The sequence below is a fragment of the Anopheles gambiae genome, chromosome 3 (assembly GCF_943734735.2).
Source record: "Anopheles gambiae chromosome 3, idAnoGambNW_F1_1, whole genome shotgun sequence".
Taxonomy (NCBI): Eukaryota; Metazoa; Arthropoda; class Insecta; order Diptera; family Culicidae; genus Anopheles; species Anopheles gambiae.
Window position 1 is genome coordinate 16,947,956 of NC_064602.1, and position 15,026 is coordinate 16,962,981.

The following is a 15,026-nucleotide window of genomic DNA, read 5'->3' on the forward strand; positions in this document are numbered from 1 at the left end:
GAGTGAAAGTTAGACGGATGAATTATTGAAGTTTCTGATGTGATGCTTATTTTATACTAGGACTACTTTATGTTTGTTGTTTATACAAAGATTGATACATGCTAAGTATGGTTAAGTCGCAGACAACGACTATGTGTTATCACCACCTTGTTTGATGAAAGTTGTTAGCAGAATTTTCTCTTATTTGGCATGTAGACAATGTGATAAAACATGCCTCCCCAGGAAAACCAAGCTTTTGGTTTGAAATAGAAATAACGAGGTACTTCCATCAGATGCTCTATCAATTCTTGCTAAACAACATCTTAGTACTTGTGAGAAACATTGACCTTGACCTGCAAAAGCTACCTACCGGGTTCGAGAAAAATAATTTCCTGCCAAGGCACCGTAGTGACTTCGCCTTCTCATCGCTATCACAATGCATTATTAAAGAATCCCCCTACGTATACAGTGCCGCCCAATGTCCTTTCAGCAGGAGATCTACTTACCCCCGATACACACGCTATTGATGAAATCCAATTAAAACGAAACTCTTTTCCGCAAAGAAGATGGTCAGGCAAGATCTGAATCTTTGGCGCGGCTCTGCTGCTGCTGGTGCCTCCCGCAAGTGGTGCGATCCTGTACCTTCTTCTTCGTTACATTAGGATACCAAAGAAGCTCCAGCTCTTAAGCGCACCAACTTCCCCACTGGGTCCTCTATTCCCAGCCTGATACAAATCAAGTTACGGTACACGCCACGCCCGGGGGGCGTCGTCGCTAGTTGCATCAGACCACACTTGCCCCGAATGCAGGCAGTATGTTCGGAAACGCTCAATGGTAAGAGCATGCTTCACCGTTCACTGTAGTGTCCTCGGCAGTGTCCTGGTCCTATCTACATCGACCATTTCTCGGTCCCTTGGGTCGTGTTGGAGCTACTCTTGGGCGTACATGGGGGAGGGAATGGTGAGTGAGCAAGGTAGTAAAACACACACAATATGCAATTTTTTTAGCGTTAGTCTTGGTGTGTGTGTGGCATAATGGAGCAATGGTCCCTTCGCTAGACCTGGACGTTGCTAAAACTCCTTAAAATAACTCATCTACTTGCTCACTCTTTCACGCTCATCCTCTCTCTACCTTTTCAGTCGCTGGCTCATTCCGGTCATGAAGGTGACTGTTTTGAGTGAAAATCTCATTAGCGTGGTTGTGTGCTAATAACCCCAACGGTGTGTCACCTCATGCCCCCACCTCATGCTCTACGCTACGCTGCGTCCTTCTTAGCCTTGCTGGCCTCGCGAAATGGATTGTTGTTTTGTTGTACTATTTTTTTTTTGCTAGTTTGCTATTCCTGATCACCTAAGAAGGAAACCTCGTTCTCTCTCTCTCTCTTTCTCTCACTCTGTGATGCAATCGGCTGAACTGAAGCGGAAACAAAAGTGGTCTTCTTTTTTAATGCGAAAAGAACTACCAGATGGAGAAGGGGGAGGTGCTGTTTTAGTCGGGATTAAATGACCCGCATAACCCTTTTTTATGCTTGCGCCGGTTGGAGGGAAAAACGTGGCGTGTAGTACAAGGATTTGAAACGTGAGCAATTCTTTGTCGTGTTGATTTCTCCATTCCGCTATTTCTTCTGAGGCTTATGGTTTATGCGCTGCTACCTACCACCAGCAAACAACGCTGGCAATGATTAAGGTTCGGAAGAGTCTTGGGTATAGCGCTTCTTCCTGATCCTTGTTCCAGTTTCTGTTTGTTATAAAAAAAACCGGACACGTCCACTCCCTTAAGCCCGGAAGTAACAATGACAACGATTGAACCATTTTTAACGTGCTTCTTCCACTATTTTACGACCCTTGGGGGGATGGATCACAGATAAAAGAGTGGGGTAAGACGTACGTAATACAAACGAGGTGTTACACCATAAAATCAACGATTTTTTTTTAGTTTCGTTTGATTGTAAAAACAGAATCTTTTGATGGCAAAATAACACCCCGCGAAAGCTTCGTTTCTGGGCCGCGGCTCAATGCTGTGGAGTAGTAGTACCAATCGATATGCTCGATAGCGCGCGACACAAACCACATTGACTGTGGATTTTCTTTCACAGAATCGCTACGGAAACTATTTTTCCTACGCTCTTAACAATAACAGCTAACAGCAACCAAACACAGCAGAATAAAAACTCGCTTATAATAGTGTGTCAACGGAATAATCGAGTAGTCCCTCTAGCGCGAGCAGGTTTGCAAAGCTCAGTGGGAAACAGAGGGGAAAAGAACAGAAGACCGTGGCACATTTTACGTCGATGGAAACACATCCCCTTTCGCAAAGAAGAGGAGGAGAGAGGGGTGGTGTTGGTGGAATCGATCGCATGTAAATGTAATATTTTCACGACTCATCGACCCGCGCCTGGTATAAACGGGTGTGTGTGTAGTATGGCAGTTAGTATGACGTTCGATGGCGCGTTTTTGTTCGTGTTTGTGGCAACGATGGTAGAATGGTGAAAGATTAGTTTTGTAGTGTTAGTGTCCAAGCCAATTGGAACGCAATGTTTTAAATAGTAAAAAGCTTTATTTTTATCTTAACTGTAATGTTTTGCAAATTCTGTAATTAATACCTCTTTTATACACATTTTTCAATGATTGAAATTATGTCTTGTTTATTGATGATGTGCAGGTATTCCTCCGATATACGCTATTAATGCGGACCGGAGGCAATCGCGCATGTAGAATGTTAGCGTATGTCGAGTTTTGAAGTTTGTAGTCTAATTACAACAAATTTTTGTTTAACTTTGCTTGAAGTGGTAGATTTTAGTCTCTAAATTCTTCTTCTTTGGCACACAAACTATCTCCAAGCAGGTGATGGTCGCTTCAACTGTTTGAGTCTCACCTCTGATTGTGACAATATAGCTCGTGACGTTGACAAGAATGTGTCATGACTATGTCAGTGACATTTTGTAGAACTGATCACATTATAACAAAAGTCATGACAGAGTGACTGACCAAGTAATGGTCGCAAACATGTCTCCAAGCACACCAATCGAATTGAGTATCACACCTCTGATCATCACAATTGAGTACTAGTAAAGTGAGCTTGGCTTTCAGTGACTTATTGTTATCATATCAGGATAGTCAGGCACGGTCTATTCGGGGCTTGAACCCATGGCGGGCATGTTGTTAAGTCGTTCGAGTCGACGACTGTACCACCAGCCTCTAAATTAGTTCATGGTATTTTGAATGTCCATAATTTCGTAAATAGGAGCTATACTTGGCAGATTTATCAACGTCATTTGGTGTCTTGTAATTTTTGCTTATCAATTCGGTTTTATATAATGTCAAATAAAAAATACGTTTTAAGGCAGTTGCATAATTTGGAGCGTCCGTTTTCATGAGCTAAGTGGTTTTGTAACCCATCTGTACCTGTACTCTTCCATTTCTGTTACGTTATTACGTTACCATTCGATCAAACACGATCAGTTTTCAATTTCGAATCGTCTGTACATTAATGTACATCACATATAAAATTGAATATACTAATGAACTGAAGATTTTTTGGTGTAAAAATTGATATTGATAACAAATGATAAAAATTGATATTGATGTTTACCTTCAGCGATATTCCAGCAGATAGAATCCAATGTACACGACCTATATCCAATAATTTTGGCCTTGTAGCCTTGTATCAACTTAAGTCCTTTGCCGTTGAAGTGTTTGTAAACTAGCATGTTTAATGTCGTTGGATGATCCAGCTTCATAAGGAATATTGCGATCGCAGATTGTCTGCCACACGCAGAGTACATCAACGAGCGCATTATTTCGAACGCATTTGCCAGATGATTCAACGCACCAACAGCTGTTAAATCGTTTTTGAAGATCTCTGAAGTAGGGCGTCATTTTTCAAACGTTACTCAGGAAGGCAAGAATAGACGAGCGAGCGCGAGAAATACACAATCCTTCATACAGCTGATGTCACTTTTTGTGCGATTTAAACACAAACGTTAAATAAACATCAGACAATCGCTACGGGATGATGATGCGCTTGTGGTTTCTCCATAATTATTGTGTCCGGATCCTTTGTTCTTCGCTAAACCAAATGTCAGTGGTGCAAGTAAACGATGGCGAAGATGTTTATATACACACAGACTTTCATCTCTCCGGTGGTGCGTGTGCTGTGAAGCTTTTAGTTATAACCATTTTGCTGAAAACCAAACTCCTTCGTGTCTCTTGCCACTCACATCCTGTTCATTACACCTGACTGAAATGCTCATACGAAGAGACACACACACTCACCCTTTAATATTAGGATGCGTGTATGACCCAAAGTTGCCACTGAAAGGGTAGAGCGTGGAGTTTTTAAGGTTCGTTTCGCTCGCTTTACTCGTAATAACCTACGACTGTTTGTGTGAGCGCGTCCCACGACACCGCGTCTCCCCCTCTGCCCCACTTCAAAGTGGCCATATCTCAGGGCACGTAAATACCTGGAGTTTTGTGTATATGGCAAGTGAAACGAACCAGGTGTGGTCTCCAATGTTTACAAGACAGCAGCTTCTTGGTGATGTTTGTACTACATTAACAAGATTCATCTTTTGTGCACCTATCTACCCTTCCTACCTACCTACCTGCCGGCAGAAGATGATGGTGCTCCTTCCGAGCGATGGGAAAATTGTTGGAAAATCTTACCTTCCCCACCAACCAGTCCGTGCCTTCTCTCGGTGGTGGTGTTTTAAGACATTGTGATGGCTTTGTAGTGTGAAGTTGATGGACTGTAAATCACTATAAAGCTATACAAATATAGCATTTAACATGAACTTTGAAATTTAATAATTTGTGTTTTGAAAATGTCTGCTTGTTCTTCGACAAAAGGAGCTTGATTACGTGTGATGGTTACGTGCTTGACGAATTTAATTGTGTATTATGCTATCTAGTTATAACTTTAAGTTCTTTTTGCAATAATTTGTCTATTTTTTCATGTAATTGATTTGTTTACATTTCAGTTGTAGTTGACACAAGCTGCAAAACAACTGCCAACTGTCATCCTGTATGTTTATATGAACTGGTTGCCAAAGCATTTGTTGAAAATCATCCTGATGATGATACTGAATTACATTTTTAGCACGAAAATTGCACTTTTTTATTGATAAAATGTTGTTCCAATGTAAAGAACTGATCCATCTCATTAAATGAACCATTTTTTTTGCTTAAAATAAGTCAATATATTTAAAAAATATATGAACTTTAAAGCCTGCACACAAATTCTTGAAGGCAATTACATCAAAACGGCTTCCCCAACCGCTCACAACTAATTGGTGCACAAATTTTCCACTATTCCCGTTACATCATTTTTGAGTAGATTAATTAAAACGGCAACGGTTGCGAGGAGCCGGCGCCGAGGACACAGACCGTCCTCCCAGGTAGTAAAACGCGGGAGCAAAAATAGCACCGGAGATGAAGTGTCTCTGTAGTGTGTCTCGGCATCTAAACATCATAAATTTAGAACGTTGAACTGCTGCTGCTACTAACGGGGAGGTGCATCCGTACGGTCACACTTAAAAAGAAAAGGGTCCCGCCAGCAGTGTGTGTGTACGATCGTATTTCATTTTCGCTTCCCCATTTCTCTCTATATGGGCCGCATGGGGGGGATGGTGTCTTTCCAACTGGGGCCTACCATCATCCATTCAACACACCTGCACCTGGGACGTGGAGACTCTATTTGCGAACCAGCGAGATGCTATCCCGTTCTTTTAAATGGATAATTCTGGGCAAAAGCTACACTTGTTGTTTGAGTTAAGGTTTCAGTTTAGGAGAAAAACGTTTCACAAGAGTGAGAGTGATAGGAGAAGGACAGAGAGATAGATGACATGTAACGCGCAGATCAATCATTCGCAGAATGTTATCCGACATTGTTGAGCCACACCAACGGTCGGCGTCGGTGCCTATCCTTCTGCTGTATCCTTTCAGCTTTTGCCGCATACACCCAACAACTGCTTCTCGTGAGAGGATGGTTTTCGCAATCCGTGGCGATACCTTGAGGGGATAAAGGAAATATTTGTGAACCCTTTTCGCAATGTTCGGTATGTGCGTTTACTTGCTTGCTGCCGTCGTGTGTGCACGGTCTGCTGCTGCTCCCTTTTGGTTGGTGCTTGGGTTCCGAGAAAAGATCAAAATAATTCACCAAATTCTTACATTTGCACAATCATTTTGTTTTTCGGCCTCATTGTTGTTTTCTTCAAATTCAATGTTCGCAATTATATTGTTCCCTTTTAACATGATTTCAAACGATATGATAGATTTGAGCAATAACAAGCGAACACTTGGCAGAATCGATGGTGGTAGGAATCATCAATAACGTACAAAAGCGTTATGTTCGTGACTTTGTATATAAATTAAATTCTGAAAAGGTGACGTGCACGCCTCTCTGCGGCCGTGACCTTTAACATTCGATTCTGATAATAAATGTTTCATATCGTTGACTTTGTCGTCCGGGAAGCGGTATCATTGGGATGGCGATACCTGAAGAGGGGGCTGCCCTTTGATAACTGGAAAAAAACGCTATTTCCAGACAAGAATATCGGGGTGGTTTGATACCACAACGCGAATGGTAATGAAATGTTTACTTACGACGAGAAAAGAGAAAAAAAAGAGGCACAAAGACACACAGAAATGGTTTAATATTTATTTTGCCGTATGGAGCTTTTGATAACAGGGCAATGTTGGTTTAAAAATTGGAAGCTTCATATATCTGATTTCTGGTAAGGACCAACTCAACAGGGTTCTTCCCTGAGAAATGTTGCTTAAAAATTGTCTGTTAGGAAGTCAGGTTATTTGTTTTAAATTAATCAAGCGTCTATATTTTACTATTTTTCATTTAAAGAAATAATGCCAGTAAAATACAGTATATTAGTGTATTATAATTAAATAAATTTAAATTAAATAAATATTACTTTATTTGTCATTCCGGCCATTTTAGCGGCGCGCCCAATCAATTTAATTAATAAACCGGCTTTACACAGGATGAAGCTAAACCGATTTACCTATTAAAGCTTCTTTGACCCAATAAAACAAAAGCGAAACGTAGCGATAAACCCCCACGCATCAAAACGTTCATGTAAAATGCTCTGATGCTTTGCCAGTTGCACCATTTAGCTTCCATTTACTGATAATTGTTGAGCAAATTGAGCATTAAAATTTGAGTTGCATGTGACATAATGTGCCGTTTCAATATGTTTTTCAACACACAACTGTATTTATTTATCAACATTCATCAACATCAACTCGATAATGAGTGGCTCGAGTCAGATTTAATTTTAACCTATGTATGTTAGTAGACAGAGAAGTCTATGCCCAGTTAGTAGACAGAGGTTATTAAATCATTTCCACCTTTCGGGGCGCAGTGATGTTTGTTATGCTTCCGACAGCGCTCTTTACATCTTCGCAAATTCCTACTCCCATACTGTTTTTGAAAAAAAAAAAAACATCAAGTTTGTGAGAAGAGAGCGTAGCACTGTCTGAACACGGAGTGTGGTGTGTAGTAAGCCGAAAGCACGGTAGCAAAAGAGAGAGAGAGCAGTAAAATTATTTATTTTTATATTTAGTCTTCCGGGAGAATTCAATCCGTCCCAAATGCTGCTTGAAGAAGTAGTTCTTCAACGGGAAAGAAAGAAGATGGTCGTTGCATACTAAACCATCGTCGCGTACAAGCGGGCGCGCACACACTCTCTTCAGACGTTCTCTCGATCCACTGTGTCCTGTGTCTAAAATTATAAAACCCACACTCAATATACAATCCCCACCGTGTGTCCCTTTCTCTTCTGACAAACAACACACAAACCATGTACTGGAACACAATTTTCAGCTCCCTGTGCTGGTAAGGGATCTTTCTTTTTGAGGGGGATAGCACACTTTCTAGATGCGGAAATGAGCGTTTTATCTTCTTGTTTCATGTCTTGTTTTCAACCTCGGCACACATGTGTGTGTGTATGTGTTTGTGTAGGTGGTTGATGAGTTACATCCTTTTCGTCTCTCTGGTCGTATTTTTGCATCGCTATTTGTTTGGTGCATTGCAATGTGCAACCACCAACCAACCAAACACCCCCCTCAAAAGGAAACGAGAGGGGAGCGCACGGGAAGGTGTTATTACGAGGGTGCAGAAACACGCTCCCCATCACAAGTTCAGCATCTTTTTTCAATATCATGGTCATGACCCAGCACCGGCAACAACAGACCGGCGATGACACGGCCCGAGCGAGAGCGAAAGAGAGAGTGAGGTTTGAAATTTGTAACTGAATCACTATCCACGCCTTTACCCCATGGATAATGTCATCGTTTTTTGGACGACTTGAGGTGAAGTGTGTGATGGACAGAAAACTAGACAGTCATCGTCATGTTTGGGGTGCGCGAGGGCCTTCGAGGAGGGGCCCTAACATCATAAATTAAATGATGGGCTGCACGGTGTTGACGGGACGCGGATTCAACGATGGACGCTGCCATGATTACCGTGGGATACGGTACGATAAGAGAAAATTAGCTATTTGGAGGTTGGTCGTGGTGGTGGTGGTGTCTGCTGGCAGCGCTGTAAAACGTTCGCTTTTGATGGAAGGAAAGTATGCAAATTTGTAAGAAGAGAAGTTGCGATTTTTGCACGCCTGGACGCGCTTTGATAACGAGTTTTAGTGGACTGATTTAATATTTATGGCACGTGTAGTCAATTATGGAGGTTTGTAAAAGATCGTCGAGACGGTGAAATTGATTCTTGTTGCTCGTTTTTTAGTGTAGCTAACGTTAAATAAGCTTTGGGTTTACTGTGTAAGGGTCAGCCACGTCATTTTTTCAGTTAAACCTGAGGGAAATAATTGTATGTGCTGATAAAGAAACCGTTATGCAAAAGAAAATTATACACGTAATGTGATCTACCAAACAATTTGGCTCGATTTACTTGGCTTGTAAATTCAATCGTTGGGTGCTTTTTTCTCCTCCTCCTAATGCTCATTGTTCCCTCAATGTATCAATCAATCAGCGAAAGAGAAATCGTAATATTCATATCGGTGTCGGCGGCAACCAATAGAGAGACAATCAAAGACCGAACCCCCGGCAGTGGTAGCGCTCATCGCATAGATCGAATCTTTTCTTCGCTTCACCGTTCGAGCACATCTACACCCGATTATTAGCTAACCTCGGCGAACTGCAATCAACTGCCATACTTGGCCGCCTTCTCCCCCCCCACCCCCTCAATCATTAGATATCGATCTTTGCAATGAAAATGAATTTCTCGGTTTGCGGGGTTGTTTGGAAGTTTTACTTTCGAGCCCCCGGGGGAGAAAAGTTCGATGAACGCGCAATGATACACGTTGCGCACTTACTCTCTTGCGTACTCACCGAACTCCCCGCCTTTTTCCCTCTTTGGGGAGGGATTTATGAAAGAGTGACAGATGAAGAAGGGGAATGATCGACCGGAAAGGGGAACATACAGAAAGACAAGAAAAGATTAGCACAAACGCAAATGCGTGTCCCGCCGTCGTCCTCGGGTCGCTTATCCGGAGGTGGTGGGTGATACATCATCTCCCTTATTTTTACGGGGCGTATAGTAGAGCGCAACATCGATCATCACATTGCTATGGGGGTGGTATTTCGAAGCCGTTTGCTTTTGCCGCCTTTCTTCCTGTCGCCGAGAAAGTATCGACGGAAATAAGCATAACACTTTTATGACTGGCGGCGCGGGTTGGTTATTAGAATTTCGCTGGAATTGTAGGAGAGTTTGCTGAACTTGATACTTCCCTGTTTTCGTCTATCTATTTTCATACCACGGAAATGGAATGGGAAGGGGAGGGGGGATGAGAAGAGGAATGGTTAGGAGTGCGCATTTTTATGCATCAAAATCTGAAGAGACACATTATGGTTTTGTGGACACATTTTGCATCCCCAGTTGACAATTTACGAAGATTTGGGCCACGATTTTCTTCTGATGAGTGCCTCTTAAGCAAAGGAATAGTGGGTGGATGGTGGATTTTTGTTCACTAGTTAATATCTCCCGGTTATAGAAGCACCTCTTCACCTTGAGATGTACGTCAGAAACATGCCAAAACATTGATTGCCGCCATCATGGTTCTGAACTGATCATCTTGAACTGACTCCATACTGATCTTGGCTGTAATGCTGAAGTCATGATCGACTTCCGAACTCATCCCGAACCAGTACAGGCACTGGTATTGATACAGAACCCTCATCGAACTTGGAACTGGTCCTGGAACTGAAACTGATCCTGAATCCGAATACAGGTCCTGAAGTTGGTATTGAACCTATACCGAAATGGAAACTGATCCCAACCCTAAAACGGCCCTGGAATTGATCCCCAAACCCATGTCGGGGTTAGAATAGATCCTGAATCAATATTGTTCCTGGAACCAATCCGTAATCCCATACCGGTGCTAAAATTGAATTTGAAGCATGAGTGGAATTGGTTCCTTACCGCTCCTGGAACTCGAAGTTTCCTTTTTATTCCTTCCGGACTCTTCTATTTTGCCTACCCAGGGTCTTACTAAGAAGATCTTGTCAGTTTGGCTCCTCATAGTCTAATGGGTAGTGTGCAAAAGCGAAATTGAGAAGACTTATCATTCCAAAGGAACGGGAGAAGAATCAACAAAACAGTTTGAAGTCCACCATCTTTGACCGTCGTTTGTCTGGGCTTTATTTGCCAACGAAACAATCTAAAAGAAGTCAATGTGCAGAAAGAAGCCAAGTGAGTGACTCAAACTTGATGGAATCGGTTTCATCATGGCTCGCTCAGGTCTTTTGTGGACATAGCGAGTGGCTATCTATGATATAGATTGGTGTGTACCTCAAATAGATATTCAAAGTCCTTGGGCGTATTGGGGGGCAATATCATAACGAGTATTAAACCCATCAAGGTCATGCTGTCTTATCGTACGGTTAAACGATTGCATCACAGGACCATGGAACCTAAACACTTCCAGCCATCGAATCGAATCAGCTCCATGCTGTAAAGAATCTTCTCACTCGTAGAAGACACACGCTCACTTCACTCCACATCTCAAGAGCACAAACACAAATCTCCACGAAACTGTCAGCTCCAGTTTCGGTCCCATTTTGCTGACACTTCTGCCCTGGCACAACAATGCCGGCCTACTACTGACAGTGCACTGGTTTTGATTGCGTGTGGGGGGGGGGGGGGGTTATGTGGCGCCGAAACAAAAGACAAAATCAAACGCAACACAACAACGCGCGCGCTCTTGGGAGGAAGGAAGCGCAAAACTACAAACCAGCTGTTGTTGTTGTTACGCTGGTGGGAGAGAGAGTGGCCGGTATCGCCAACGCATCCATCGCCAGCGAAAGTGTGTATGTTCAAATGTCAGATAGAGCAGGGAGGGGAGGGGTGGGGTAGTGGATAGGAGGACCACTTTCGCCTACCAACCCCATCTTCCGCGTGGTGCTGACGGAAAATCCACTCCCCAAAGCACTTTCCAGTGGCAGATCGCGGTCAGCATATCGTTGCGTCGTGTTTGGGATGGGCAAAACCGTCCGAACCACCTACCCCACCAGCGAGGTTTGTTTGGTTTGTTGTGTTGTGCTGTTGGCATTACGGTATTGTTTTCCGTGCAACAACTATTACTCTGCTGCGAGCTTTTGTTGTTGTTCATGTCGGAGTTGCTGTTGTGTTTTTTTTGTGTGTAAATCGTGTTTGGTCTATTTTCCTTGGGGCTGTGAGTGACGACGCACGACGTGCTGTGAAGGAAGGATCTACAACACTTGGAATATACTCTGTCTTCTGTACTTGCGTTGCATCCGTGCTGTTACGTGTCGTCCTTCTGTTATACGCGTGTGTGTGTGTGTGTGTGTATCCTACGAAGCGGAAATGAAACGTTTGTTGTAAGACGTGGTAGCCCGCCGTGTCCCACTCGTAACATAGACGTAGTTGGTTGAATCAACAGTCATGAAGAGATATATAGCAACATTATATAGCAAATGAACACACAAAAATGTAACCAACCTTTAAGTGCTCACTACGCTCTCTCTCTCTCTTTCTCTCTGTGTGATGTTTGAGACACTTTAACAACCTTTGGAAGAAAATGGATTTTTTCTCTATCGAAACAGCTTCATATCGTGTGCCTTCTGCCTTCCACCTAAACGTCCTCAGCGAGCGGATTTACCCCGCCCGAACACCCTTTATGCCCCCGCTCGGTGTATAATGGAACTGAAATTTAATTATCGTAATAAATAGATATACTGCCCATATTCTCGATTATAATGTCATTGTGTGTGTGTGTGTGTATTTCGCAAAAAAAGGAAGCAAAAAATCCCAACCACAAATGGGATTTAGCAGCAGGGCGGACATATACACACACACATATCATCCATTTGCGGCCGTGGTGAGACAAAAATAGACACCAAAGTGGCCAAGGGACGGCGACCGAGGAATCACACACACGGGTCGGAGGGCCACCCCTGGAGTAGAGCTTCATTCGGTCCAGGTCCGTTTATATGGCAGTGGACAGAAGCGCAAACCAACCAAGTGGCAACAGGAAAATAGTTTCATGACATGACCGTATGCTCGATGGGTGGGGAGAGACACGTTTGCTGTGTTTACTCCTTTGGGTCTTTTTGTGTCCGTTTTTATAGCTGTGTGGTGTGCTAAATTGATTGAGAGAGGGAAATTGTTGTTATGAAAATAAAATGAATAATATCAGAGTAGTACGCTAACACTGCTGTTTAGAACACCCATTTTATTGATTAAAGGTAAAACATTTAGCATTAAATTAGTAGAAGAATGCTGCGCCTTTAATTATGTGAACGGTTACGGCTCATCTCTTGATAAGGCTTCCTCCCAGCATTCATGACATGATATGCTTTTTGTAGATCGTTTTGTAAAACATCTCGTCTTTCCCACGTATTGGAACCATTTGCTCTTTGCTTCTCACGCCATATAACACATTTCCAGGTTCGTCTTTCTCTCTTGGGGCACCACAATTAGCTGTTTTTGAGCTGGAGCTGGAAGAAATGGCAAAACAATAAGACAGCAAAATACATCACTCCCTTTTGAATGTGTGTGTGTGCCCCTGGAGATGTACAAAACACGACGACGATAGAGCTTGTCAGAAGGAAACGGGGTTGTTTTGCCTCATGTTAGAAGGCTTAAAGGTCGTTCAACCTGTGCGTGCGCCTGCCTTAATAATATTAGGGCGGAGGGCGTACAAGATTGCACGCGTGTGTATGTATCCACACATTATTATCAGTTTTTTTTCCTCTGCACAACGTTGATTACTTTCACTGGGTGGGTGGGTGGGTTGGCGATAAAAGCTTTTCTTCCACACCAAAAGTAGCGTAACGGGCGTGAGAGCCCTTTTGCGCTCACTACGAGCAACGCTTGGCGCATTATTCTCACTGTGTCTGGTAGACTCTTTACTTTCATTGGGGAATGCTTAACATATATAAGAACAAGTATCTAATAGTTCTTTTTTCTTCTCTTTACCACCTTCCTCTCTTTAGGCAAAGATTGCTGTACTGGTGGGCGAACGCAAGGGTCAGGAATCCCTCAAATCCGACCTGATCCGGCGCATCAAGATGCTGGAGTACGCACTGAAGCAGGAGCGCGCCAAGTTTCATCGACTAAAGTACGGCGTCGACCCACCGATGAACGATATCAAACCGCCAACCGATGAGCCGGGCATTGGAACAGAAGTAGCTCCCGGTACGTTGTGTAAACCAACGCCCCCCCTAGCACCCATTTTAAGACGCGCAATTAATAATCCTTTTTTTGTGTCTTTCTGTGTTTGCAGATCCGGAGGTACCGTACAGTTCCGTGTCGAACATTACCTGGCGGCAGGGCCGGCTGCTGCTGCGCCAGTATTTGCAGGAGATTGGCTACACCGACACAATCCTGGACATACGCTCGAACCGGGTGCGGTCGCTGCTGGGGCTGAACAACAACAGCGAGCAGGAGGAGAATGTCAATCCGAACGTGAACGGCGGTACGGAATCGAACAAGCGTGCCAGCGAGTCGCAAGGTAAGGGTGGTGGTATGCTTGCATGCTTGTGGTACGCCTGTGACGCGCCATGCTTACGCCAATAGGAATGATGAACGCAAACTAATCGGTCTTTCTTCCCTTTTTTGTAGGACGCCGAACTCCGGCCAAAAAACCATCCTCCGTCACGGAAGCGATGATACTCGACTCGGAGGCGGCGGTCATCGCGAACTTCGAGTTTCTGGCCCGGGAGGATGTGGAGATGTCGGACGACGACGACGTGTCGGACGAGATCGATGTGGTTGGGGACAGCGAGGACACGGACATGAAAACGACCAAACGGAAAGCCAAAGGAAGCACTTTGAATGACGGTGAGTAGCGTGAGAAGCTGAATATCGCGTTTTTTCTAGTTAAGTTTCTCTGGAAGACCTCGTCGTCGTACCTTTCGACACTCACAGGGCACAATCGTGCGCTGTGGATATTATTATCCTTTTTTTTTAATTTTTGGCTCCCCGTTCCCTAGAGTGTCTAGTGATAGTTGTACTAAATTTTATTCTCTTTAATCTTTTTCCCCATGGGACAACCTCTTCTGGTGGTAATGTTACCGTACGAACGATCGATATTTACGTTCGTTTTGGCGTACCTCTCTCTCTACTGCTTTGGCATTTGAACGCTTTTGACGCTTTACCTACCGATGCGAATCTCAGATATGGATGCGGAGGCGGATGAAGTAATCAATGAGTTAAATCCATTAACAGAAGGTGAGGATGTTATTATGGCGCAGGACAAAGGTAGCATTAGCGAGGTGGACGTCGCCGGAGATGATCTTTATGGCGGTGAGTGAAGAGTCCGTTTCTTGCTGCGTATGGGAAGTGCTGAGCAAAAGTGATGCTTTATATACTACAGTCAACCAACCCTCTCTACATGTGGTGCGGACGTTGTTTTGTTTTGGTTTTTTTATATCATCATGGCTTTATCTACGAAAAAAAAATCAATTTTCATTCATTTGTGTTGTTCCGTTTCAAGTGTTTTGTTATATCATCGGTCACGCTTATGCTTTCTTTTCGATTTTTGGATCACATTCCTTTCA

At 43.4% G+C, this 15,026-nt stretch overlaps 1 protein-coding gene across 6 annotated transcripts in view; it reads left to right on the forward strand.

Annotated features, from left to right (window-relative positions):
- LOC4578045 (striatin-3) overlaps window positions 1–15,026 on the forward strand; it is a 30,049-nt gene that overhangs the window by 10,687 nt on the left and 4,336 nt on the right. For 3 of the 6 annotated variants that reach the window (XM_061662603.1, XM_061662605.1, XM_061662604.1), the window contains exons 3-6: window positions 13,461–13,662; window positions 13,751–13,978; window positions 14,089–14,307; window positions 14,644–14,772. In XM_061662603.1, the coding sequence (XP_061518587.1) occupies window positions 13,461–13,662; window positions 13,751–13,978; window positions 14,089–14,307; window positions 14,644–14,772 (778 nt within the window). The remainder of the gene's footprint in view (window positions 1–13,460; window positions 13,663–13,750; window positions 13,979–14,088; window positions 14,308–14,643; window positions 14,773–15,026) is intronic. The other 3 variants (XM_061662606.1, XM_061662607.1, XM_061662608.1) reach the window with 2 other exon arrangements.